Source organism: Rousettus aegyptiacus, unplaced genomic scaffold (assembly GCF_014176215.1).
Source record: "Rousettus aegyptiacus isolate mRouAeg1 unplaced genomic scaffold, mRouAeg1.p scaffold_m13_p_4, whole genome shotgun sequence".
In the NCBI taxonomy this organism is placed as follows: Eukaryota; Metazoa; Chordata; class Mammalia; order Chiroptera; family Pteropodidae; genus Rousettus; species Rousettus aegyptiacus.
This window is the reverse complement of record NW_023416307.1, coordinates 91,934,727-91,962,098: the sequence shown is the minus strand read 5'-3', so window position 1 is coordinate 91,962,098 and position 27,372 is coordinate 91,934,727. Positions and strand designations below refer to the sequence as shown.

Sequence of the window (27,372 nt, the reverse complement as noted above, 5' to 3'; positions counted from 1 at the left end):
TGTCAGGCCTCATGCTAAATAAATCTTTATTTCCTTTAATCCATAGGAGGAAGGGATTCATCATCTCAAGAACACACAGTGGCTTAGTCCAATCAAGAAGAGCCTTTATGGTTCTCTACAAACAGAAACTCAACAGTGACCAGCTGCGTCCACTGCCTTTCCCCAGATGTCACAGGCCCACACTGGAGATGAAAGGATGTTAGGGACCTCAAGGCAGGTACAAAAACCAAAGGCAAGGGCAGGGAGCAGGTGAGGGGGTGTCCAAGTGTGTAGTTAGTGCCTCGGGTCTGGTCCAGCAAGTCAGCATTTTTGACAGTTTGTGATCCTGGAACACTTACCCCGCCCCCCGACCCCCACTACAGCAGAGAGAGGGGCAAGAGTATGAAGAAGAAAGGGGGAGGATGAGAGAACACCCCCAGATGGTAATGAACATGAGTCCCGTAAGTGGGGTTGATCTGGGACTAGTACACCTCAGCTGACCAACTTTCCCTCCCCAGTCCCACTTTTGTCCATTCAGAATATATCCAGGCAATGGAGTGGATACTCCCCCTGCCTAACACCCTGGGAAGCGTAAGTGTCCACTTTAGAGTACAGATGTGGACAAGGTTAGGGCCTACTTGGGACCCTAGACACAAAGCGCAATTAGGCCCCCTGCGCACTTTGGGTGAGGCCAGTGAAGGCTGCAGCCCCACCAAGTTCCCACCCCCAATCCCTACCCTTACAACCTGCAGGCCGGGATGGAGATCCTCTGCTCTCCCTCCAGAAACCCTAGCCTGGCCTCACCAGTGTCCCAGTCCCTACCTGGGGCCTCAGTTCCTGCAGGACCTAGCTTGGCCACCTGCCCCATCCTCAATTTCCCTGTCTGGACCTTATCTTCCCCTGCCCCCTCCCCACTGGGGTCAGCAGCCCCATTAAGCCTCAGATGCTGGGGCCCTGAGCCAAGTGTTCTTTCCAAAACTGCCCCTCTCACTGAACAGGTGAGCCTATTGTGGAAGCAGCAATTTGGGACTCCTCAGGCCTCCCCTTCACTTACCACCACTGAGGAGCTCTGGGAGAGTGGGTCCAGTCCTTGCTTTATTTGAAACGGAATACCAGACTAGAAAACTGACTTCCACCCCTTCCCTGTGGCACCTCATATCCAGGATCAGGGCTCCTGCCTGCTGACTAGGAATCCAGCACTCCCCCACCCCCACCCCCCTAAGAGGTCTGGCTCCGGTACCCAGCTCTCAGGCCACCCAGATGGTCATCCCTAGGTCTTCATGCCCTGCCTGAGGCAAAGGTGGAGGGAGCAGATTGCAAGACTTAAGAGGGAGAAGCCCAACCTTGGTAGTGATAGAAACTTCCCTGGTCTGATGTGGATCTGATTTTTTTGAAAACCAGAGCACCCTGACCCCTAGGGGCCCTTCCTGCAGCCCCCAGAGCCTTACCTGCCCTCCTCCCTCCTTGGTTGAACTGCCTGCCTCTATAAGGTCTAGTCAGACCCATGACCCCATGAATGTCCTTCCTGGGACTCAGGCCCTGCCTTCTGCCCCCACCTACAGGGGGGGCCTGGAAGACCTTCCAATACCAGTGGGGAGTAGAAGAGCTGCCCACCAGGCCCCTAAGGCAGGCCCAGCAAGGGACAGGCCCCTACCATCACTGTCTCATGTGATTAGTAAAGGAGAACTACTAAGGGATAGGTGGGGCGGGAGGCAGGCAGGGAGCCACTCAGAAGGACAGTGCAGTCAGGACACCTCAGGGGGTAGCAGAGGAGTGTCTGAGTTCTGTGCTGAGATGCTGGGTGACTCAGGCCCAATGAGTCCCAGGCCGTACAAATTAAGGATGGAGTCAGCGATGATGCGGGCCGTGCGCTTCTGGTAACCACCCGAGGTCACCATGAGGATGGGCACCTGGCGGCCACGGACCACTCGGAACACCAGCTCATCCCGCTTTATGACGCCCTGTAGGGAGATGGAGAAGGGTGACTCGGGCAGGCCTTGATCCTGTGGCATCAGGAAGCCCTGCTGCAGGTCTAGCCCTGCTCCGACTGCTGCTGTTTCTGCTTATTCCCACTCTGACAGCAGAAGCAGCACCAGTGTGGCCCACCTGTTCCGCTGCTGCCGATTCTGCAGAGCAAACCCTCTTCGGCTGCCTGAGATCAGTACGTACCTGTGGGCTGATGGACAGCCCTCCAAGGCGGTCACCCTCGAGGATATCAGTGCCTGCGTTGTACACTACCACATCGGGTACATGCTCTTGGAGGGCTCTCTCAAGGTTCCTCTCCACTTTATCCAGGTACTCGTCATCCTCCGTGCCCCACTCCAGCTCTACCTTCCGCTTGATGGCCTCTGAGAGGGCAGAGAAAGGAAACTGAGGCTCAGAAGGGGAAAGATTACCTGGGTCCCTATTAGTGCCCAAGGCAGGACTGGAAATCAGTCTGACTTCAGCACTGCTCAGCCTCTCATTTCACATAAAACTAAGCTACAAAGAGCACCAAGAGCTGCAAAGTGGGGACCCAAAGGAGAGGAGGGGGGTTGCTAATGAAACACTTTGCCCTGAGGACATAAAAGACCTATGTCAGTGCTGTCTGGTCGAACTGCCTCCATGAGTCCTTACCCAGACATGTGGGCACCTTGCCATGACCTCATGCCCAAATCCAGCACATTCAAGATTCAGCTCAGAAACTGGTTCCTTGGGTCATGCTGTGGCTGAGTACCCACAGCAGACTCACTGGCCCTTCCTGCATAAACGGACATGCCCCTGTGTTTTCACAGCTCATTTGAGCATCTCTGCCTTTGGACTGATAAGTTTAACCTGCCCGCATTTATTTTAACTATTCTATTTGAACTGATTTTTTTCTGCCATCTTATTTTGAATATCCTGTTTATCACATTTCCCTCTTATTCCTTGCTCCTCATTCCCAGACAGATGCATACCTAGAAGAGTCTACTTTTATTCTTCTGATGGTTACCCCTAATATAAAGACCCACAGGTGTGTTTATTGGATAGACTTATGTGATCTTGAGTGGGTCAAGTGATTTTTTTAGGTCTCAGTTTCATTTTCTATACAATAGGAACGAGATTCCCACTTTGCAGGAATGCTGAGGATAAATGAAGTGACTTCTGTAGGGCCTAGCATGAAGAAAATACTAAGGAGAGCTCAATCCAAGCAAGAGTGCCCTTAGGGCAGAGGGATGGGAGCAGCTTACGCTTGGCAAAGCGGTCCCCAGGGTAGATATGGCGGTTGTAGACATCCATGATGTACACACGCTTGTCACCCATGAAGTCCCGTTCGTGCCCATTGCCCTGTGGGAAGGACATGAAGATACTCTCAGGCAGGTGCCCTCAGTAAGGCCAGGACCCCCCAATCCCGGAACACTCTCCATGCCTCTGCCCAAGTAGTGCAACTTGCCATCGGGGCAGAGGGTCTCATGGTTATTAAGTAACAAAGTTAGATTCAACCTCAGAACCTGGCCCCATGACCTTCTAGAGTGACCTTAAGCAAACTCCAGCCTTCTCAGTTTCCTCTCCATGAAACAAAGCAGGAATCCTGGCCTTACCACTCTCTCAACTCTGGTAGGATTGGCTGGGATCATGGATGTGCAATGTAAACTGCAAAGGGCTGTACTCATGTGACTTGGTTCAGGAGCTCAGTGTCACATGACTTTGAAGCAGGGCCCAGCAGCAGAGCCACAGCAGCAGAGGTATGGGAGGGGCCTTCACGAGCCCATTGGATAACCTGCTCTGTCTCTGATCAGAGGAGCAAGCCCTGGGTTTGGGGTCTTGAGGCTTTGCACTCTGATGCTTTACCTCCAGGAAGTTAGTTAAGCATTGGCATGGGGCTGAGCAACCCTGAAATCATGTGAGTGAGCATTTGCCAGAGGGGCAGGTCCACAGAGCTCCTCAGCTCTGTGCAAACTGACTAGGAGGTCCACAAAGAGTAGAGCACAAGATAGCACTGCCATTGTTTAAGAAAGAGCCATCAGCCTGCTTTGTGGGGGCAGTCAGGAGAAGGGAGGGAGGATCCTCAGGTTTGACAGGAGCAACAAAGAAGACCAGCCACCCTGGCTGGGCTATGAGGGGCAGAGGGAGAAAGGACTCTCCACTTAAAGCTTGAGACACAGAGGGTGGGAAGCAGGGAATGAGGCAAGAGATCAAGATGGGGATGGCAGATCAAGCTTGGGGCTCAGGGATGTTCCCAGGGCAGCAGGGAGTCCCACAGTGTAGAGTTGTGTGACAAATGCTTATGGGAGCATGCAGAGGGATCCTGGGGAAGGGGGCGCATGAGACCCCTGACCCCACAGGGCACTCACCTGATGGGCATCGAGATCAACAATGGTAGCCCTGGAGATGCCCTCCACTCGCTCAAATAGAAACTGCCAAGGGGAAAAGGGAGACATGAGGACCCAGATGGGCCAGAGGATGCAGCCCCTCAGGGACTTGTAGTTGGTAAGGGGCCAGGGCAGGAAGCCATCTATGCTTGTGAACTATCAGGACACCAGGTAAAGACATCACATGCCCAGGAGAACTGTGCAGCTACAGAGAAGCATATGCATGGTCAGGGAAGGCTTCCTGGAAGAGGGGGCCTGTGCTGTGCCCTGAAGGACCAGAATTCAAAACATAAGTGGGGCAGTAGGGCTGGCCCTCAGTGACAGCCTAGGAATACTGGGAGAACATGTGGTGATTAGGATGGAACAAACCTCCCCTCCAATATGCCTGGAACTTCATTCTGTAATCTGCCTTCCTACAAAGTTATATCCTCATGCCTCCTTCTCTGGAAGCCCTCCCGCCCCTCCCCCCACCCTCACCCTCCTCTCTGAATGGCCAGGGTCTGCTAACCTGCCCTCTTTACTAATAGTCTGTGTGCCCTGTGAGAACAAGGACACTTATGGCCTGATCACCCAAGGCCAGGGCAATCAGGGGTATCTCTGGGGTCTGACAGACTCTCTGGCTGTGTAGCCTCACCTCTATGGGCCTGTTTCCTCATCTATAATATGTGAGGATTAACTGAGGTGAGCCATGGGGAATGGTGGCTGGCATAGGGTTGACCCTGCAGTAAATGCCATCAGTACTATTGTGATCATTATTATTTCTATCTTCTCCTCACTCTTTTGGGGCAATGCCCTTCTTATATTGTTGATCTATATTCTGCTCCCCCCAGTTCCCAGACATTGTTGAAAGCTATAATAGCTCCCTCTGTCACAGGCAACACAGAAGAGAAAATGTCAGATCTGGATTTGAGCCCCAGCCTAGCTGAGCATCATGGCAACCTTCCTTGCTTTCTGAACTTTAATTCCCTTCTCTGTAATGTAGGGTGAGGTGAAGTAGGGAGTGGCAGGGGAATTCCAGGGAGGGCCCTGGAGGCAAGCCCGATGTGCTCTCCAGCGCACCTTGATAGCAAGTGTGATGTCCGCGTAGGCACAGAAACCCCCACCCCGGTCGCTGGAGCAGTGGTGGAAACCGCCACCTGTGGAAGGGCAGACATGGTGTAGTCAGGGCCAGGCTCAAAGGTGAGGCCCAGACCCTTCTCCGCCCCTCCTGCCCTCCCACTGGACCCTCCTTGCTCAGCTCCCAGAAAGGCTCTTGGGACTTCAGGTTGGCAAAGTGAACTAAGTGCCAGGGCATGTCACTATTCCTAGGTCAGGAGGGGGCTTTGTCATCATAGCCACCCCTGCCAGAACAAGAAGCCTCTCACTGTCCCAACGAGCCCGCCCCCAGGGCCCGCTCACACCCCTTAGGGAACGGAAGCTCATCCTTCCTAGAGCAGAAAGTCTCCACAGAGTTGGGCCTGCCTGTATTTGAGTCCTCATGCCAGGAAGGGGTGGTGAGACTATGAGAGCAGGTTTACCTTGGGACTGCCCAGATTCTGCAGGTAGTAGAAGGGGATGGCTAGTAAGGGCACCCTCTGCTGGTCACGGCTGCTCATGGCAATGTGTAAGGCCAGGGTCCAGGCCCCTCTGCCCCTCAACCCTGAGACCACAGCCTCACAGCCTCAGCGCCCACTGACCAAGCCCCTGCAGGCAATCCTGGGCCCCAGGAAGTTGATGGAGTCTTTGGGAGAGCCTCTGAAACTGCAAGTTTAAGCCCCATGCAGAACTGCCCAGGGGATGGCACAAGCTTTCTTGGATAAGAGAGTGAGCCCCCATCATTGGAAATATGCAAAGGCAGGACTGGGGAGCCGTCTGAAGAATTCTTTTAGACAAGGACGCCATACCAGATGGAGGCACTCAGTGGTCCCTCCCAGGTACGTGGTGGCTGCACATCCACCTCCAGACCATTACAAGGAGGCTTGAGGGGGCTATGGAGACACCAGAGCCTCCGACCTCATGACAGTCTCCTCTAGGTTCCTCCTGGCTCTCCCAACCCTCAGGCCCTGGAAAGCCAGCTCCCCCAGACCAGGCAGTGGGACACTCACCCACGTTGATGGCCCAGCCTCGCTCCACTGCCAGCTTCCCTGCCTGGGAGACAAGCACAGGGTGAGGCATCTGAGCAGTCCTCTTCTTCACTCACTCATTACTAATTTGCTCATTCATCCCAGAAATACTGTTTCTAGCCTACTCTGGGGTGGGGATGAGCTATGAGGTGGGGGTACAGAAAGTACTCCCCTTCCCCAGCAAACTCAGTCCCAGAAGCAAGCATCAGATTGGCTAGCATAAGCCCCTTTGCCATTTTGTAAAGAAATTGGAAGAAATAAAAGTGCTTAAGATCATACATGAGCTGACAATGACTTTAATATGGCTTTCAAAAGAAAAATAAACAATATTTTGCTCATGGAAATATAGTAGACTGAATACTGAAATCCCATAGGAAATCATAGTTTCGGGGTTGGCAGTAATATTCTAATAAACTAAAAAATATACAAATTTGCGAGCCAAAAAGAAAACTATAGGGATCAATAGGTATTGATGCAGGTCTAGATTAGATCATTGTACACTGAAATCTGAAATGTTTTTCTACCTCCAATCAACTCAGCTGCCTGTGGCTATGATTTTAAAGAAAACTACACAGAGGACAAACCTAATTTTGCCCAAAATGTTCTTTGTTGCCACACCTGTGATGGGGAGAGAGGGGAATATCATCCATCACTGAAGTCATGGGGATTCGGTTTTCCATCTTAAATTTGGGTACATCAGAGCAATCATTTTAGAATCTATCTCTGGAGTATAGGGATGTATCTTACATACCAGCAAATATAGTAACTCAATTGGAAGTCCCAGGGGAAGGAACAATAAATTCTAATGTCCAGGGAAAGGCTTTGGGAGAAAGAGTCATTGTTCAACTACTAAATGGGAGAAGGGCATTCCAGATGGAGAGCCTAGGGTGGGCAAAGGCCCAGAGGTGGGACAGAACTGAGTGTAGGAGGCCCCCGTCCAGCACTTCATCCCGCCTGCCTCCCCACCTACCATTATGGTTCCTCCTGTCTGGGTCCGAAGGGGCTTCAGCACCTTCCTCTGCACAAGGAAGTTGGGGAGAAAGATGACAGGGGGGATTTCTGTGATGGTCGCGACAGCAAAGGACCACTGTGGAAAGAGACGCAAGCCATTGGCCTCCTACTGCTGTGCCTGGAGGGCAGAGGCAGCAGCTAGGAAATCAGATTTCCTCTAATGCCAAGTTCATAGTGCCCTGGGAGAATTCCTGGTCAAGTGCAGTTTCTTCAGTAAGAAACGAAAACTCCTCACTGGTCTGGTTCTCACAAAGCTTTGGGTTCAGTAAAGAGCAATTCACACAGCTAAGTCGGCCCACATTCCTCAGCACTCCAAAGTCCTTGGCTGCCCTCTTGTGCCCAGAACAAGAGTTGAAACTAATATAATATTGAATATCAACTGAAATTGAAAAAAATTAAAATTAAAAAAAAAAATACAATAAAAAATACACTGGGGATGGAAAAGGAGGGAACCAAAAAAAAAAAAAAAAAAAGAGAGAGAGAGCTGAGGGGGACTCCGTCACAGAGGTGCAGACCAGAACTGGCACAGGTGAACAGGAGTTATTTAGTCCTAGGGGTCAAGACAAAAAAATTACTGCTGTTAGAGGAGAAGGAAAGTTGGATGCAGTTGGGAGAGGGCCGTGCTCAACACATAAGGTCTGGTCTGCCAGAGAAGGCTCTCACACGTCACCATCAGAGCAGTGGTTTCCCAAGCTGCTGTAGCTATAGCAGTAAAAGCAATTAGGGGAATGAGAAGAGAAGCAACAGCAGCCCGAGAGAGGAAGCGAGAGACAATGGGGGTTTGGGGAAGATGAGCTGGAGATGGTGAACAGACAGTATGTAGGGGACAGTGTCCAGGATGCAAGGTTGGAACCCCAGGACTCGAACACTGAAGGACAAAGCCCAGGAGCAGAGCCCACTGGGAAGAGCAAGGGCAGGTCTGGAACCTGAGGGATGGCAGAGGTGTCAGAGGTCCTCAGGCAGAGAAAAGGGTTCAGGAAGTTGTGAACAAAGTGAGGTACTGAGGCTGCCAAGGCATCCTGTAAGAGAGCTGTGAAGCGCAGCCACCGTGCTCACCAACCAGGAGAGATTTAGGCCTGCAGAGGCCTGAGTACATTCAAGAAAGTGTATGTTGGGGGAGGCGGGGGGAAGAGTAGGGCGGGTAGGAGGCGCATCCATGAGGCCAGGGAAGGAGAGCAGAACTGGACCCATGTCACCTACTGGCCAACAGGGGAGACATTCTGTCAGATTGCCCATACTGCCACTGAGCACCTGTGTGCCACCCCTCCCAGGCTGGCAATGCGGAGGACAGTTGAGGCCCGGGGAAGCTTGTTCTGCTCCCACACTCAAGTGAAGGAGCTCATAACAAGGCCGACAGGGCCTATACCACTTGTCTGAAAGAAGAGGTGCCCATCTGGCTTTCCTCCAGCCCAGGCCCACTAGCTGTAACATGGAGGCACCCTAGGGCCTAGAAGGAGGCAGAGGTGCTAGAGCTGGGACCACCCCATGTGTGTATGCATGCACATGCTCCTGCATACACGCATGCATGTGTGTGCATATGTACATGCATGCATGCATGTGTGTGGTAGGGGACATATCCAGAGAGGAGAAGGTAACTAGCTCTGCCTATTTCCACTGCCCAACACAGGCCTGGCAAATGGGAGGCTTGGGACCACGGTTTTCTATCAATAACTGAGAACACACAAATGAAAAAACACATTAAGTGACTACCCCCTACCCTCACGAGCCAGCAGGGGATGCAGATTGAAAAGAAATGAAGCCATACCCCAGCCTCCTGAGGGGTCTGATATGGACACAAAATGATGAGAATGGCATTTCTCTATGTGTGTTCCACAGCAACTATCTGGCACAACAGCACTCTATCAAGAAAGGTTCCACATCAAATACGTTGGGGAAACACTGCTTATATTGTCCACCCCTTGGAAATGCCCAGCCCACTCTGGCATGTTAAAGGCTGTGAGAAGTTCTCCAGTACAGAATCTGCTAACTTGCTTCACTCTGTTTCCCAAACTTCCCAACTATAAATCTCTACCTGCCCACTTTGCTTTTTATATAACATACTGTACTGATCTTAGCAAAGATACAGTTCTGTGGGACACACGTGGAACCTCTAATTTAGAGACTGAATTTTACTTGGGCCAAGCATAAAGGCACCAGAAGCATGTATGGGATTCAGCCAAGGGGACCAGCTCCCACAGGAGGTGACTGTCTGCCAATGTTTCGTGACTTCTGGATGTGAAGGATGGGGCCAGGCAGCCTGATCTTTGGCCTAGCTGTAGTTGCTGCATAAGCAAGTAGTATGGCACCCTCTAGATATGCGCTGGCCAATCCAGTTGCCTCCAGCTATATGGGGCTACCTGCGTTTTTAATTAAAATTTTGTTTCTCAATCATGCTAGCCATATTTTAGGTACTTAATGGCCACATGTGGCTAGTGGCAACCTGACAGAGCCCTTCTAGAATACTTCCGTCATTGCAGAAAAGTTCTGTTGGATATAGCTACTCTAGAAAAAAACATCGGTGGCCAGGGTGAAAAATAAGAGGGTGGGGCGGACTGGGGGATGGGGAGGAATGGAAGATGGGGCAGATAGACAGATGGGTGCTCCAGTGCCAGGGACAGATACTTTATCTGGGATGCACAGCAAACGTGAAGCCCACATCTGCCAGCAGGTTAGGTCCTCTGACAGCCTGGACCCAGGGAAGGGCATTGAGGAATAGGCTGGATGGGAGCAGGTCAGGGATAAGGCTCAGAAGTCTTCCTCAGAGTCAAACTAGTCCAACTCTGGGCTCTGCCACTGCTACATGAATTTGGGCATGGCCCTCTACTTCCCTGTGCCTCCATTTACCTGTCTCCTCATCTATGAAACAGGAGCTCCTCCCAACTAGGTCTCGAATGAGGACTTCGACCCATCAGAGAGGCTTGTCCTCACTACCCAATCTAAAGGACCCTCACCTGGGCCCTCCAACCTCTGCCTTTGCTTCATCTTTGTGCAGAGCACTTGTCTCTACCTGATAATAACAATCCGTCTGTCTCTCCCAGAAGGATGCCAGCTCCAGGAGGATAGGTGCATGCTTGCCCCCTGCTACACAGACAATGCTGAGAACAAAGCCTGGTACATAGCAAGTATTTGTAACACATGCTGTCAGTCCTCCCCCAAGATCCCTACCTATACCCTCTCCCAAGGAGGCCACCTCACCTGTCCCATCCCAGAAGAGCCTGTAAGAGCCTGGCCTCCTGCTTTTGAGACAGAACACTGCAGACAGAACATAGCACACACCTGTGGGATCAGGTGAGGCCACACTCCTGGTGAACATATATGTGTGACCAGCTTCTTCCCCTGTCCTCTGCCTCCTGCCCTTTCTCACAGATTTCACCTGAAAGTTTGTCCCAGGTGACTCCCCGCTCCTGGCTCTGCTTCTAGGGCTGTACTTCTCCACGTGTGGTTCCTGGACCAGTTGCAGCAGTGGCACCTGAGAACTTATTAGAAATGCACATTCTCAGGCCCCAACCCAGACCTCTTGAATCAGAAACTCTAAGAGTAGAGCCCAACAATCCGTGTTGTGACAAGCCCTCCAGAAAATATGATGCTTAAGTAAGTTCAGGAGTCACTGCTCCAGAGAACTTGACCTCAGACAGTGCTGAACAAATGAATGAATGAGCTACCTAAACCTGAGAGTTTTAACCCAGCTTGAATCCCACTAAAGGGCCTGGTCTGTGAGCTCCCCCATCTTAGCTTCCATGGCCAGAGAGCCTTTTGTCCTGTCACAGACAGCAGGACACACCTGGGGCTGGCAAAACCTTTAGGACATACTCCCCCAAACTCTCAGCTTTGCAAGATGCTACTCTCCAGCTGCCTGATTTCCTCAGGTGAACCCCCTACTCTCAGCGGTCCAAACCAAGAACTGCTCTCAGGGAAGAGACTGGTTGCATTCCCACTTGGAGCCCCAACTGCTTGGTTTGGGTCAGAACTTTCCACCAGTATTAAGTGGGAGCAAAAGAAGAAAATGCAGTGGGGGATGGGGGGAACCACACAATCATCTCAGTTAATGAAGAAAAAACCTCTGACATTAAACACCCTTTCATGATAAAATCAGTGAACCAATTAGGAATAGAAGGGAACTCCCTCAATACGACAAAGGGCATTTATCGTTCTGTCTCTCTCACACACAAAATCTCACAGTTAACATCATATTCAATAGCAAAAGACTGAAAAATTCCCACCTAATATGAGGTATAAGACAAGGATGCCTGCTTTTACCACTCCTATTCAACTTTGCACTGAAAGTTCCAGCCAGAGCAATTAGGAAAAAAAAGAAAGAAAGAAAAGGCCTCTACATTGGGAAGGGAGAAGCAGAACTTACCTCTATTCACAGTTGTCATAATGTTATATATAGAAGATCCTAAAGAATGCACACGTGCGCGCGCACACACACACACACACACACACACAATTAAACTTAAGAAACAAATGCAGCAAAGTTGTGGGATATAAGATCAATATACTAAAATCAGTTGTATTTCCATGCACTAGCAACAAACAATCCCAAAAGGAAATTAAGAAAGCAATTCCATTTATAATAACATCTGAAAAATAAAATACTTGGAAATGAATTTAACCAAGGAAATGCAAGATTTACACACTGAAAACTACAAAAGAAGATCTAAATGGGAAAATATTCCATGTTCATGGGTTGGGAGACCTAATATTGTAAAGATGGCGATACTATATAAATTCATCTAGAGATTCAACACAATCCCTATCAAAATCTCAATAGCCTTTCTTACAAAACTGGAGAAGCTGATCCAATAATTGATAGGGAATTTCAAGGGACCCCGGATAGCCAAAACGATCTCAAAAAAGAACAAAGTTGGAGGACTGGCAATTCCCCATTTCAAAACTTACTAAAAAGCTTCAGTAATCAAAACAGTGTGATGTCGGCATAGGACAGACATATAGATCAACTGAATATAATTTAGGGTCCAGAAATAAATCCATATGTCTATGGCCAATTGAGCATCTACAAGAGTACTAAGACCAGTCAATGAGAAAGAACAGTCTCTTTAACAAATGGTGCTGTGTGAACTGGATATCCACATGAAAAAGAATGAATTTGGATTCTTACCTCACACCATATACAAAAATGAACTCAAAATGGGGCAAAGACTTAAATATAAGCTAAAACTATAAAACTCTTAGAAGAAAACACAAGGGTAAAACCTTCATGACCTTGAGTTTGGCAATGTATTGTTAGATATGACACCAAGAACAAAGCCAACAAAAGAAAAAAATAGATAAACTGAACTTTAGCAAAATTTAAAAATTTTGTGTATCAAAGGAAACTATATCGAAAAGTGAAGACAATCCACAAAGTGGGAGAAAATATTATTTGTAAATCGTATAACATCCAGAACATAATAAAGAACTTCTGCAAAACAATAAAAAAGACAAACATCCCAATTTTTAAAATGGGCCAATGACTTGAGTAGACATTTCTTCAAAGATATATAAATGCCCAATAAGCACAAGAAGAAACGCTCAATGTAGACCAAAAAAGTAAAAAAAAAAAAAAAAAAAAAAAAATTAAATCATTTCCTCAATTAAATAAAACAGTAATATTTTAAAAAAAGAAATACTCAATGCTATTAACCATTAAAATGCAAACTATATGCAAAAGAATGAAACTAGATTGTTATCTATCACCACACACCAAAATTAACTCAAAATGGATTAAGGACCTAAATATAAGACCTGAAACAATAAAATGCATAGAAGAAAACATAGGAACTAAACTCAAGAACCTTGGACTCAAAGAAGATTTTATGAATTTGACCTCAAAGACAAGGGAAGTAAAAGCAAAAATAAACGAATGGGACTACATCAAACTAAAAAGCTTCTGCTCAGCAAAAGAAACCGTCAACAGGTAAAGAGATATTCATACAAAAATATATTTGCAAGCCATGCCTCTCATAAGGCCTAATATCCAAAACGACCAAAAAAATAAAACAAACGATCCAATCAAAAAATGGGCAGAGGACCTGAACAGACAATTCTCCCTAAACGACATACGAATGGCCAACAAATATTTGAAAAGATGCTCAACATCACTAGCTAATAGGGAAATGCATATCAAGACCACAATGAGATACCATCTCATATCTGTTAAAATAGCTATAATCAAAAGGACAAGTAATAACAAATGTTGGAGAGGATGTGGAGAAACAGGAACCCTCATACACTGCTGGTGGGACTGCACATTGGTACAGCCACTATGGAAAGTGGTAAGGAGGTTCCTCAAAAAACTAAGAATTGATCTACCATACGATCCAGCAATCTCTCCACTGGGTATTTACCCCAAAGACTTGAAAACTCATATCCAAAAGGATATTTTGCACACCGATGTTCATAGCAGCACTATTCACAGTGACCAGGAAATGGAAGCAACCGAAGTGTCCTATGATAGATGAATGGATAAAGAAGCTGTGGTACATATTTACAATGAAATATTACTCAGCCATAAGAAGAGATGAAATACTGCCATTTGTGACAAATGGATGGACCTTGAGATAATCATGCTAAGTGAAATAAGCCAGACAGAAAAAGTTGAAAATCACATATCACTTATATGTGGAATATAAACCTAAAAGCAACAAATGAACAGGACAAACAGAGACTCGTGGGTATGAACTATAGACTAGTGGTTACCAAAGGGTTGGGGGAGGAGGAAGATGGGATAAAAGGGGTCAAATATGCGGTGACAGAAAGAAATCTAGAGGAGGTGAACACACAATGTAAATATACATATGCCTTACTGTTAAAATGTACTGCTGAAACTTACCGGATTTCATTAACCAATGTCACCATAAAAAATAAATTAATTAAAAAAATGCAAATTATAACCACAATGATACCACTTCACATCCACTAAGCTAGCCACAATAAAAAACATTTAAAAAAAAAAAACAGAAAATAACAAGTGTTGGTGTAGATGAAGACAAAATGAAACCCTAGCGTAGTTGTTAGGAATGTAAAATTTGCAGCTATGGTGGGAATCATTTTGGTGATTCCTCAAAAAGTTAAACAGAATTACCATATAACCCAGCAATTCTAGTCCTAGGTATAGGACCAAAATTATTAAAAACAGGTACTTAAACAAATACTTGTAACTCAGTGTTTTTAGTAACACTATACACAAAAGCTAGAGACAACTCAAAATTCCATCAGCTGATAAATGGGTAAACAAAATGTGGTCTATCGACACAATGCAATAGTATTCTGCCTTAATAAAAATGAAGTACTGACACACGATACAAGGTAGATGATTCTTGAAAATACTATGCTCAGTGAAAGAAGCCAGATACAAAAGGTCACATAGTTTATGATTCCATGTGTACTATATTAAACATCCAGAAAAGGCAAAACCAGATTGGTGGTTACCAGAGGCAGCGGGGAGGAAGGAATGCAGAGCAACTGCTCAGTGGGTATGGGTTTTCTTTTTGGGGTGACTTGGTGTTTTGGAACTAGACAGAGGTGACGGTTGCATCATATTGTAAATGAACTAAATGTCACTAAATTTATACTTTAAAATGGTTAATGATTAATTTTGTGCTATGTGAATTTTACAACAATAAAGAGAGAGAGAGAGAGAAAGGAAAGGGGCCCCCATAGGGTAAAAAGAGGTAAATAAAAGGAAGAGAATCAGAGATTCTGGGAGTCCCATTTTCCTGAAACTCTCCTGGGACACCTGCCTCCCAGTGCTCTGTGGTGCTAGCATCTCTGCCTCTCTCCTTCCCACATGACACCAAGCATGTTTAGGGCAGCAACCAGGTCCAATTAGTGCCCAGACTTCCTGGGGCTCAGGGTCAAAATTTCTGAGGCATTTTTGGCTTCTTTCTCTTGCATGCCCCATACTCACAGAAAATCCTGTTTCAACTTCATAACAAACCCCAAATTCTACCACTTTCCCTCAACCCACAGCTGCTGCTTCCAGCCTAGTCTGAGAACCCAGGATCTCTCACAATGACAGCTGCAACGACCTCCTTCTTCATGGTTCTCCACTTTTGTCTTGACAGCTTAGTCTCACCTATTCGTATCAAAGTTGCCAAGCAACTCAGTTAAAACCTATTTCGGATCACATCTCTCTGCTTTAAAAACTCCTTGGCTCCTACGTCCCTCAGAGCAAAGCCATAGCAGCATGCAAAGCCCCATGTCATCTGGCCCCTGATCAGCTTCTGACCCCATCTCTTATCAGTCTTCCTCCCATTCCCTTGGATTCAGCCATTTTGACTTCCTCACTTTTGCTGGAACATACTGGAGATACCTCTGCCTTGGGACCTGTACACTTACTTATCCTTCTGCTTTGAAGGCCCTCCTCCAGATGCCATATAGTCCACTCCCTCATTGCTCTCAGTTCATGATCACACGTCAGTAATCCCCTCCCTAATTCCCCTATTTCAAACTGAAGTCCTCCCCACCCCCTTTCCTGTTGTATTTTCCCCAGGACACTAAAGTCTTCTAACATGCCATTTAATTGACTTGATTTTTATGTCCATTACTTGACTCCCCACCTAAATGTCAGATCCACAGGAGAGGGATTTAGTTTCTTTTGTTTAATCTCATCTCCTCATACCTAGAATAGAGCATGGTGCTCACTAAATACTTGCTGGATAAACATGTCCTGAGCATTGCTCAGCTCAGGCTACACAAAGACAAGATGCCAGATCTGAATGGCACTATCCACACTCCGTGGCAAACTGTTACTGGGGTCAGCAGAAGGCAAGAGCTCTGCACTGGCCAGACACAACCACCACCTTCAGTGAGGCCACTTCTGGGCCTTGTATACAGTAGATGCTCAATAAACATTTGCTTCCCTGAATGAACATCATCTGTCAAATATCAGGCTACGGCATCTCCTTCAATGCCCTGTTTATTAAACATTGAAGGCCAGCCTAGTGCAGGGCCAGGCACAAAGGCCAGTGAGGGGCAGAGAGGTGGGGCAGGGGAAAGAGTAGATGTTCCACAGCCCACACACAACAGCTGAGGAGAAGTAGTCCTGGGAAACCTCCAGGAACTCTCCAGGGCACTGTCCTGGTGGTCCGATGCAAAGAAAAAGAAAAGAAACATTGCATACTTCTGTGGGGTGGGGATGCTGTTCCTGAGTTGCAATACCTAGGTGCCAGACAATGCCTGAAATGGACACGGGTCTCGCCTGAGCATCAAGGACACATCACACCATATTTCTCTCCCATGACACCGGAAATAATCCAAACTCCTCCCGCCCTCTCCCCAAACCCCTGGACTGCAAAACCCTGTGTGGCCTGGTGCTGCTGGCCTCCCTGACCACATCATATGCCACCTCAGTGTTTTAGTCCTTTCAACCTGGCCATTCAAGTACCTTTCTCCACTTCAGGATGCCAAATCCCTTCTCACTCCAGCATGAGACTCTGGAATATTCTTTCTTCAAAGCTCCACCTGAGTGTTACCTACTCCTCATTAGTCTCAGCTCAAATCTTACCTCCTCTGTGAAAACCCTTCCCTTACCACTCAGTCTAAATGAGCATACCTCTGCCCCATTATCCTCTATTTTTTTCTCCTTCATAGCCTTTGGTGCTCTCTGAAATGTTTGCTTGATTACTTCTTTATTTTTAGTCTTCCACAATGAAAATGAAAATCCACAGGAAAAGGGAAACTTACTTTTTTGTGTGTGACTAATCAGACATCTGTATTTGATACAGATGTGATAAATGACTGACTACTTCCTAAACTTACTAGGTGCTATGGATTTCATGTTTCTTCTTTCACTCTGGCTTGCAGGGAGCTCCAAGCCAAATATGTAGCTCAATCACACTATCTTGGTTAATCCTTCCAGTTGGCATATCTAAATTCTTCTTCTGCACTTGACCTCAATTTTTTACTTGGGACTTTACTTGCTAATAGTTTAATTATTGCTTATCACATAGTAAGCTGCCCTCAGACTTTTAAGGGCCCAAGGCCAGAGAGCATGCAGTAGGCTTCACACAGTTGTCCTAAAGGCCAAATGGGCAGGTCCCTGAAGCCTGTCCCCCCATTCTTGGCTTTATGCTGGCATGCTCACTGACTGCACTTGGGGCCCACTCTGTTCTGGTCTCTTCACGGCCAACCAAAAATGCCTCCTTTCCCTGCACTCTGCCTTCACCCTCTGGACTCTGGCTGGCATGTCTCCTGACCCAGACCCTGGGCTATAGGCTGTGACCATGCATGTCCAGGCCCCAGGAAACCAGGACAGCCAAGTGCTAGGTTTCCTGCCAAGCCCTCACACACCTCTCTCTCTGAGGAGCCAGGTTTCAACCTCTTCCTGGTAATCTTTCATGAGCTCACTGTCACAGCTCCATTTAGAATTCTCACAGCTAGGCTGGAGTCTGGGAGAAGGGAGTGCAGCACCCGCGACTAGGAACCTAAAAGGAGATCCCTTCCTGGGGTCTCTCTGGGCTTGAATTCCTAGGTGACCTTTAGCAGGTGTGGCGTCTCTCTGGGCCTGGGCTATTCCAGCTGTAGAGCCTGGTAACTTCTGGCATCCACTATGGTTCTGAGTCTGAGTCCAGCTGGGAAGCCCAGGTGTCAAGGGGCAGGACTCCCACACTCTTAGGGAGAGAGAACATGTGGCATCCCTGATACCACCAGGGCAGGCTGACAGCAACAGGTTCTGATGCAACCTTCTGCCCCAGCCTCCCCTCTGTCCCCACAAAGAAGACTGACTGAATGCCTCCATCCTCAGAACCTCAGCCACTGATGAGAGCTGTGGGCTCCTCTAGAAAGAGGTCATGAGTGGGCAGCCTGTAGGCCCAGTTCGGTCTGCAGGTGGAATTTTAAAAATTTTAAAATGAGTTGCCACATTAAGAAATCAGGAGCTGTCACTTAATAATCTGGATTTCTGGCTTTTCTTTCAAGCCAGGCATTCTGGTCATGGTAGGCCTACAGTGGAGCTGAGTAGCAGCCACCCACTCAGGAAGGGCATCAGCTTTCCAGTTCACCCCCTATACTTATACCACCTACCTGATCACTTGTTTATGTTCCCTACTGGGCCCTGGGGAGTTTCAAACTAGTTTTCAGCCTAAGAGTTTTGAACAAATCTTTAGTAGTAGAAGCCCTTAGAAGAAAATCTTAAACTTCAGTCCAATATAAAAATAGGTCGAAGTGGAAGAACTTTGGTTGGATGGGGACAGGGGCTGAGATACCCCTGCCCAATATCCTAGCAGGGGTCTTTGAGGCCTGTTCATAGAGCACAGATTGAAAGTCACTAATGTAGAAGCCCCCAAATCCCTGTGAATGTCCAATCTCCACCAAATGGACATCCCTGCTTTCATACTCCCAGAAATGGGCAGCATACTACCCCTGGAGCAGTCCAGCCCATCCCTGGTGTCTATTTTTTTATGATACCTCTTTCCTCTTGGGAACAACAGATTCACATGCTCCCCTTGCACTAGGGACAGAACAGATCCCCTTTAAGGGAGCACTTCCCCAGGCTGAGCTGCCCCTCCTCTGGCCATTCCTCCTGGTTGGCAGCCCTTCTGGCCCGTGGCAGTCCCCAGACCTTCGGCCTTGTACCTTCAGCTCGTTGAGATAGCGTCTTGTGTGCACCACCAGCAGGTCCTCGTCTGAGGCCTCCCGTGCCTCCACCAGCATGCCATCTGATAGAAGCTTCTCTTCTGAAACCATAAATCAGGCACCATGCTTCCCTGCTGGGAAGGCCAGGCCCAGCCCAAACCCTCCCACAGGCTGCAGACTTGGCTTCTGTCAGCCCTGCCCCAGGAGAAAGTGGGCACTGCTGGCATAATTAAGGGAATTCTGAGAACGGGCCGCCTCCCTGGCCAGTGTGGACAACAGCAGGCCCTCAGACCAGAGAACATCAAACATTGTGCACACAGTGATCCTGTGCTTCCCAAGCCGCTGGCGGCCATGAGGTGAGCTCAGGCATAACTGGACAACTTTCAGAGGCAAGTGACAAATAGGTTAATGTTGATTCTCAAGATGAAAATAGTTCTTTGATTGACTGTCTCTCTACCTTCTGATAACATCATGGGAGGCTCACTGTGTCCGTGGCATCTCTTTAACACTTGCCTGGCCCTTGCTCATCTCCCTTTTTAACCCAAAAGCAGCTTCACAGCTTGCAGCAGCCGTAAGTGGCCTGAACTGAAATATACTCTTTTCTTCAGATTTATATTTTACCGTGACTTTCTGTTTATGGTGAGTGAAACTGGCTTTTCCCATTTAAGTGACATAATGTTTCCTTTTAAAAAAAGTTTTTTAAGTTTTTAAAAACAGAGGCTAGGTCAATAAAAATATGAAGTTAATAATGGAACAAGTGGTATGAAGTAATGGCAAAGTCCCAAGACTGGTTTGCAAATGACCAACATTTAGGAAACACTGTATTATTTCATCACTCCTCACATACACCAGAAAAGACTTTCAGGCCATTTCTTTTCTTGGAGGCACCCAAGGCCCTTCACCATGTGGCCCCTGACTCTTTTCCACCCACATCCTCAGAGGAGAAAGGAGAGAACTCAGGAGGACTGTTGGCTCTGAGATGAGGGAGACAAGGAACCCTTCTTTGAGCTAATGGGGAACACGGGAGCCCAAAAAAGGGTAATGGCGGGGAATGACTCAGACTGAAAACAGAGCATGAAGGACCATATTCAGGAAGGCAAGAGAACTGCAAGGTGAAAGGCAGGCTGGCTCTGCTCACCTTGCCAGAGTTTTCGCCATTACTACATGTCACTAGTATTCTTTTCCACTCAACATTTTTCTTTTAATATTTACTTTGGCCACTACTGCAAATGGAAGGTCAGTATCACTTGCCATAAATGGAAGTTAATCAGAAATAAAACAAACAAACAAAAACAATAGAAATAGTATTAATCTCTAATTTGATTCTATTTTCTGCAACGTGCAGAGCCAAAGCCTTGCTCTGGATTTGTTAAAAAGGGAGATGGGCTTGGGAGTTAAAGATGGACTAGCCCCAAAGTGAGACTTTCTCCATAATGTGATCAGAAGGACTGTATGATTTAAAGATATCACTGTGTCATCCTATGCCAGGTAACACTTCAGGTAACATTTCCTACTTCCCTCCATTAGAGAACAAGGGAACAAGGAAAATATTCTTGCACTAGCCTACTGTGATGCTTGAATTTCCCATCTAAACTAGACTCCTTGATTATAGAGCACAGTTGAAACAGTGTAAGCACCATCTTGCTCAATGGGATGAGCCATGAAGTATGGGAACCTAGAGCTCTGAGTTTCAGTACCCCCCCCCCCCTCACCGCCCTGCCCTGCTACTCAGAACTATGTGACTTTGGGCAAGTTCCCTAACCTTTCTGGGCTCCAGTTTACTCCATCTGTAATCAGTGGGGTTGGAGCAAATGTTCCCTTTTGGACTCTGAGCTTGTGGGGGATGGACACTGGATACCTCCAAACTTCAGCCTCCTGTGTACATCATTAATCAGTTCCCTTTCCACTGGGTCTCTAGGGGAAGACACAGGACTTAGGTCCACAGTGATGGGGAGCCAGGGATGGTTTGAGACAGAAACATACTTAGAAGTCTGTGTTGGAAAGATCCTTTTAATAGAATGGTTTGAGGGCGGGCTGAGGGCTGAGACTGGAGGTAGGAGAATCTAAAGTTTGTGTTAGGGAAAGAAAGTGGGGAGAGGGGTTGGGGGAAGCAGATGTAGGGTCCAGGGTAAGGCCTTTCATACCTTTTAGGAAGCTGATCACTTTGCCCCATTTTCCTGCGTCAAACGGGTGTAGCTTCTCCAGGCCCATGAAGGTTATGTTGTAGCGAGGAGAATACACGATGGGCCAGCGTGTCTCCGGCACATGTTGGTACAGGTGAGTTGAGTGGGGCCTTCCATGTGCATAGGGACAGAATACACAGATAGGGACAGCCTCAGTGTGGGAAGCAGCCTCCCCCTCTGGGCCAGCTGGCTTTGATTGACCAGACAGCCCTGACCTAGTATCAGTACCTCCCTCACCTGCAACAGCAATAACAGTGGATCCTTACTGAGCACTGACTCTTTCCCTGCATTATTAAGCCCAATCTTCATAGCACCCTTGGGAGGTAGGCACCACCATTTCATCAAAGGCTTGGAGAGAAGACCAGGTATGCCCAAGCACACACAGCAGGTCTGTGTAGCCCGGATATACACCCAAGTGTGCTGGCTGCAAGGCCTCAGCACCTCACTTTCACATTATAACAATTACAGCAAACAGCTGTGTAGCCCTAGGCCTCAGTTTCCTCAATTATAAAATGTGTGAGTGTTGCGAGGATTCAGATAATGTATCTAAGTAGCTGGGCCCAGGAAGTGCTGTCCGTGAGAGCTGGGGTCCCAAAAACAGCAGGTAGGGGCCCGCGCAGGCTGTGGCCCAACGCGGAGACAAGAAATGGGAGTCAACTACGGGCCCGCCGCCCAGCTTACTCCCCGCCCGACACCATCACACCTCCTCAGCGGCTACACAGGGACCAGAAACAAGGGCTCCAGATGCAGCTACTGCGGGGGGCTTTCGCACAGTGGCGGGGCCGGAGGGCAAACGTCAGACGCACGCCTGTCGCGGGCCGCCGCCCTGGTCGGGGTCCCGAGGCAGGCGCACGTCCCTTGGGCCGCAGAGAAATGGCGCGGGGCTGGCGCGGCGCGCGGGGACAGCCTGGGCACAGCCAGCCAGAGCGCCCCCTGGCTCGCCATACATGGGCCCGAAACCTCGTGGGACCGCCCGGCCGCCCGCGTCCTTGTACTTCCACCCACGGGGACCCCTGGAAACCCTGGAGGCTGGCCCGGTGTCCCCAACCGCGCCACACTCACATCCCGGGGCCGGGTACTCCCTGCGTTGGCTACCGCTCCACAACCAGGCGGGACGGGGCACGGCCCCGCCCAGGACACGCCCCCGGCCGTCTCCGCTGGGGGCGGGACCAGGACTCCGCCTTGTCCGCGTCCGCACCCGCGCCTGCGTCACAGAGGGTTGTAGTCCCACGATGTGAGCCCGCGCAGGAAGGAGGACACGTTCTCAACGCCCATCAAGCGCGAAGTCCCGCCTTCCTTAGAGAAATACCCAGTGGATTCGCGCCTGGCTCGGGAAGCTACGCCCACTAGAGGGAGATTGCTGCAGAAGTTTTCACTACGGCGAGGCACAGAGTTGGGACTGTGGAATCGCTCCGCCCCGGGGCGGGACCATTCTGTGCCACGTCCCCGACCGTCCAGCATTTCTGCGGTCTTGGAACGCTAGGGGAGCTGGGAGTTCGATAACCCTGGCTTCCCCGCGGACTCGGAGGGGAGTTGCATTATGAACTTAAGCAAACGTCTGCGCTCTGGGTTCTCTTTTTCACGAGTAAAATTGGAGGTTGGGAGCCGTGTTCTCTGGCCCTGATATCTCTAATCTAATGGGATCCATGACCTCTCTGACTTGAGGCCACATGCGCCCCCTCCCTCAGGGAGTGAAGCCCCTAACCTCGTCTTTGGTGGCTCTGATTTGAGACAAGCACTCCCCACACAAGCCATTTAATCTCTTTGAGCCTTAGTTTCCTCATCGATAGAACTGGGCTGGTGATCCAATCCTCCGGGTACAGCCGGATATCTGTGTATATTCACCCCCTCCCCTCCCTCAGCCTGAGAAGCCAAGACTACCCCCAGCGACAGCTGATGGTGTCTTGGAGCTGGACCCTGGGAAGAGGCCCCAACAACAGAGCCCCAGAGGACAGAGACAATGGATCTCTCTGTGGGCCCAGCTGTCCCTGCTAACCAAACAGAAGCAGCTGACTCCAGGGCAGCCAGGAGAGGGGTAGGTAGCTGGGATTCCTGATGGCTCCATGAAGACATCAATATGACAGCTTGGGCCACCATGAAGGGGAAGGGCACAGGCATTTAAACAGTGCCCTCCATGTGCCTGCCAATTGATTGCATGATGGCTTTGGATTCTTACAATCCAATCCTATGAGTGAGTGCCATCGTCATCCCAATTTTATCATGAGATAATTGAGATTCAGGTGTGTGTTTAACCCAGACTCAGCCACCTACCAGTGCAGTGGCCTTGGGTAACTTGCTTCAGCTTTCTGGTCCTTCATTTCTTCATCTGAAAATGTGATACCTGCCCAACTACCTCATGGGAAAGTTGAGAGAATCATAGTAATGCTAATTAAAGAGGACATAGCATACGTTAGGTTCAATTCTACAAGCTTTATGCTCATTTTCTTTTTTTGCTTTATGCTCATTTAATCCTTATAGGGCTCCTAGGAAGCAAACTATGATCATTGCCATTTTATAGATGAAGAAACTGAGGCACAGAATGAAATTTGCTCAAAGGTCAGGGATGTTGACAGATGTAAACTATTTTCACAGTAATAAAAAAGTAACATTTAATAACAACCATAAGAAGAAAGTGTATTGTGTCATTGTGAGAGGCCAACTTCATTTCAGTGAATTTGCTCTGTGGTTTGGGAAGCCATATAGACAAGCCCCTTGCCAAGAGAACAGGGATCTGGGGCAGGCTGGATCCAGGAGCTGAGACCAAAGGAAGTGGGATTGCTCTGAGTAAGAGGGTTTTTAAAGTTTGGTCTGGTGTGGCTGAGGGGGAAGTTGTTCTGGGGAACCCCAGGGTCTTGGAAACACCTTTAAACCACCATGTCAACCTGGGTCACCTACCCACACTATCACCTGTGGGAGAAATAAACTATTATTCATGCTGCGTGTTTGGGGGCCTCTTTGTTACAGAATCCTAGCATGTCTACTCATTAAGATACTCCTGAGACATACTCCAGCAGGCAGGATCCAAAAGCCTTTGTCAAACTCACAGTATGCTGGGAGAGACTTTAAAGTAGGAAACTAGGAAACAATCATAATTACAAAATGTCATAAGTACTGCAAAAGGCAGAAGGTGGATGGCAATAGAGAATGATGATACTACTTAGTTTAGACAGTGGTCAGGAAGTCCACTTTGAAAAGATGATTGTTTTTTGCTTTTTAACCATGTATATCTTATTTTAAAATGACATTGTGATAAAACAAGATACTGACTTACTGAACATTGTATACTTATTATTTCCCCCTTTTCATGCAATCTTGTAATACATTTCAAACTAAAATGAATAAGAAACCCCCCAAACTAACACTTTGCTTTAAAAAAAAATACAGGAATACAAAGGACATTAACTGTAGAAATGCAGCAAAGATGAATAATAATTGGCACATCCAATATTTCAATATTTGTTAATATTAATTTGACACAGTATTAAAACCATGCTCTTTAAGTTCAAGTAAACATTTATTTCCACTCTAGTACCTAGCAGTTTTATGTATATGTGTATATATGTATATATTATATATATATATTTTTAATGCCTACAGCACCTGGTCTTCCTAGGTGGTCTCCCATCCAAGTACCAACCAGGCCCAACCCAGCTTAGCTTCTGAGATCAGACAGATCAGACAAGTTCAAGGTGGCATGGCCGTAGACAGTTTTATATATATTTAACACAACAGCAACAATAATAATGATATTAACTAGTATTTGTTAAAGCCATAACGAGTATCAAGCACCGCTAAATATGTAAAATGTCTTTTCTGATTTGTTTGTTTTATCGATAAAGAGGTGATTTTTAAACAAGCAGAGGAAATTTTAAATGTAAAAGTCTTGAGGGTAGAAGGAGCTTGTAATTAAGGAGCAGAAAAAGAGAGTGTATATTTTATTTCTACCACAGTGGGAAATTGTATGTACCAGGATCCCAGGAGGAGAGACAAGACTCAATAGGGTTTATTGAAAAGAGTTTAATGAAGTGGCAATTTACCTAATGTGTGTGTGGGAGTTAAGGAAATCAACAGGGTATGGTGCAGTACCAGGGCTGGCAATAGTGGGGAGACTTTACCCATTAAGCCTGAAGGGAGGAGGAGGGAAGTGGTTTCCTGAAACCAGGAAGAGCCTATAGGTCGGGGGTCCCCTGAGAAGAGCAGTGGCTAGAGAGAACCACAGTCACTTCCAAAACTGGAGGTAGATGGGAAAAATATTCCAACTTTTCTCTCCTCCCACCCTCTGATGCCCATGGGTGCCTTCCTTTGGCTCTCTCCCATTAGTGCCCCCCATTGGCTGAAGCCTACTGGGAGCCAACATCAAGTAAGCCCAGGTGACGGTGTCCACAGGGGTCAGCTTTATTAGGGGACACAGAGCAGGGTAGAAAACTGTGGCAAGCAAATCTACAGGGTGGAGGGTAAGTAGAGAATACACACTGGTGCTTTATGTGATCTTGGAGATTTCTCCAGCCCTTTCTGAGCCAACTCTCATGAAAGAAGTGAGTTGGGCTTGAAAACTGACCCTATCCCTACTACTGTCTACAAACATCTTATTGGCCCATAGCGCTCACAGGGCCTGCCACTGTGGAAACCTCATACTCAGGCTTGGTGTCTGCCTATCATCCATACCATATGCCAAATCAAAGAGCTAGTCCAACCTGTGAGCAGTTAGTGTCCAAAGGATGAGAAATCACTGCATCTGTTAGAACCCCCTTAGTCAGCAGAGGTTGGTAGGGCCTCTTGAACCAGTGTGAATGTTTGTATGCCCTGGGCAGGATGAAATAATCACTCCCATTTCTGGGTTCCTAGCAGTAGTTTGCTCTACCAGGAAAGACTGGCCCTGAGGGAGTTCCACAGCCAAGGGAACTCATTTGCCCAAGGTGCTGCCAGGCCTCTTACTCGAAGGCATGTGAAGCCAACAACAAACAGCACACATGCACTTGGGTCCTCCCCTCAGCTGCACCCACAGAGAGAGACACAAATACTCCACAACCACAGGCACACACCAACCTCATCACATCCAAATACATATATAAATGCATAGACAGGCACAGAACATATCACAGATGCTCACAGTAACACACCCACAGTGCTTGCCACCACACCTCAGCCCAGGTCTGGTTGCCCCTGCCGATTCTTTAATTTTTTTCAGTTTTCGTTCTTCTGATTGTCCCTAGATGAAAGTCAGATGCCCCATAACATGCTCCTGCGGATCCCTGAACCTCTCTGGAATGGTGTCTTTCTCATTGCTGTACCTCTTTCCCAGAGAGGAAGTTCCTGAAACACAAATATTAAAGGAGGAAAGAAAGAAAGGAGGGAAGGAGGGAGGGAAACATATAGATATGATAAATACGTGACAGTATGATATAAGTATGTCATGAACAGATTAAGGTTTTATTGGGCCTGATGTTTATTCAATGGGAAAGGGAGTTGTTTCTCAAAAACAGAAGACTAAAACCATGAATACAAATTAAAGACAGAGCCTTGAAAGGGGCCTTTGTAAATGAGAGCCCTGGAGAGCTTAACAGTAAAGCTACTGTCACATGAAACACAAATGTGTAAGCCCACAAATGCATGTGGGAGCACAGACACAGGTACCACTAACTCCCAGACAGGCATGCACATGTGGCTCCAGGCCTCAACTGCAATCAGGAGCTGGGCCCACCTAGGCACCAGCCTTTGGAAACCCCTGCAGCCCTCACTTAGAAAGTTGGCTTCACATTGTCAGCACAGTAAATAGTTCTCAAGTGCTTACCAGTGTGGACTAGGTCAGTGAGTAAAGAACCATGCTCTTTACTCATATGTATATGTATGCTGTTTTTAAAATATAAACATATTGTTAAGAACAAATTAAAATGTGTATACATTCATTTAAAAAAAAAAAAAAAAGCTTCAGCCAGCAGCTTCCACACCCATAGAGCATCTTCTGGGACACATGCTGGTATGTGCACTTCGCTATTTCTGAGGAGTGGACCCTTCTCCTGCCTCCTCACTCAGACCCCTAACCCCACATCCCTCTTTCCCAGTATCAGCTGCCTTCACACCAGATTAACAGGACAAGGAGGAATGGGGAGAAGGTGGGAGTTGCCTCTGGAGAGAGGTTCAAGCCAACACTCAGTGAAGTATCGGCCTCTGGCTGTCAGAGCCAGC

General features: G+C 47.8%; 1 protein-coding gene and 1 pseudogene across 3 annotated transcripts; both read right to left on the bottom strand.

The window, feature by feature from the left end:
* HDAC11 (histone deacetylase 11) lies at positions 1-22,387 on the bottom strand. Of its 3 annotated transcripts, none has more exons than XM_016129583.2 (10): positions 22,249-22,387; positions 21,148-21,296; positions 19,004-19,104; positions 7,383-7,499; positions 6,395-6,437; positions 5,370-5,446; positions 4,293-4,355; positions 3,189-3,285; positions 2,149-2,327; positions 1-1,940 (listed from the first exon to the last, which is right to left on the bottom strand). In XM_016129583.2, coding segments are annotated over exons 1-10 (1,044 nt in total). In that variant the 5' UTR covers positions 22,251-22,387; the 3' UTR covers positions 1-1,724. The 3 variants fall into 3 exon arrangements, with proteins under 3 accessions (XP_015985069.1, XP_036075281.1, XP_036075282.1); XM_036219388.1 differs by lacking the exon at positions 22,249-22,387 and adding an exon at positions 21,890-21,911; XM_036219389.1 differs by lacking the exons at positions 5,370-5,446; positions 6,395-6,437; positions 7,383-7,499.
* A 2,387-nt stretch (positions 22,388-24,774) lies between these two features.
* LOC118602557 lies at positions 24,775-24,892 on the bottom strand (annotated as a pseudogene).
* Between the last annotated feature and the right edge of the window lie 2,480 nt (positions 24,893-27,372).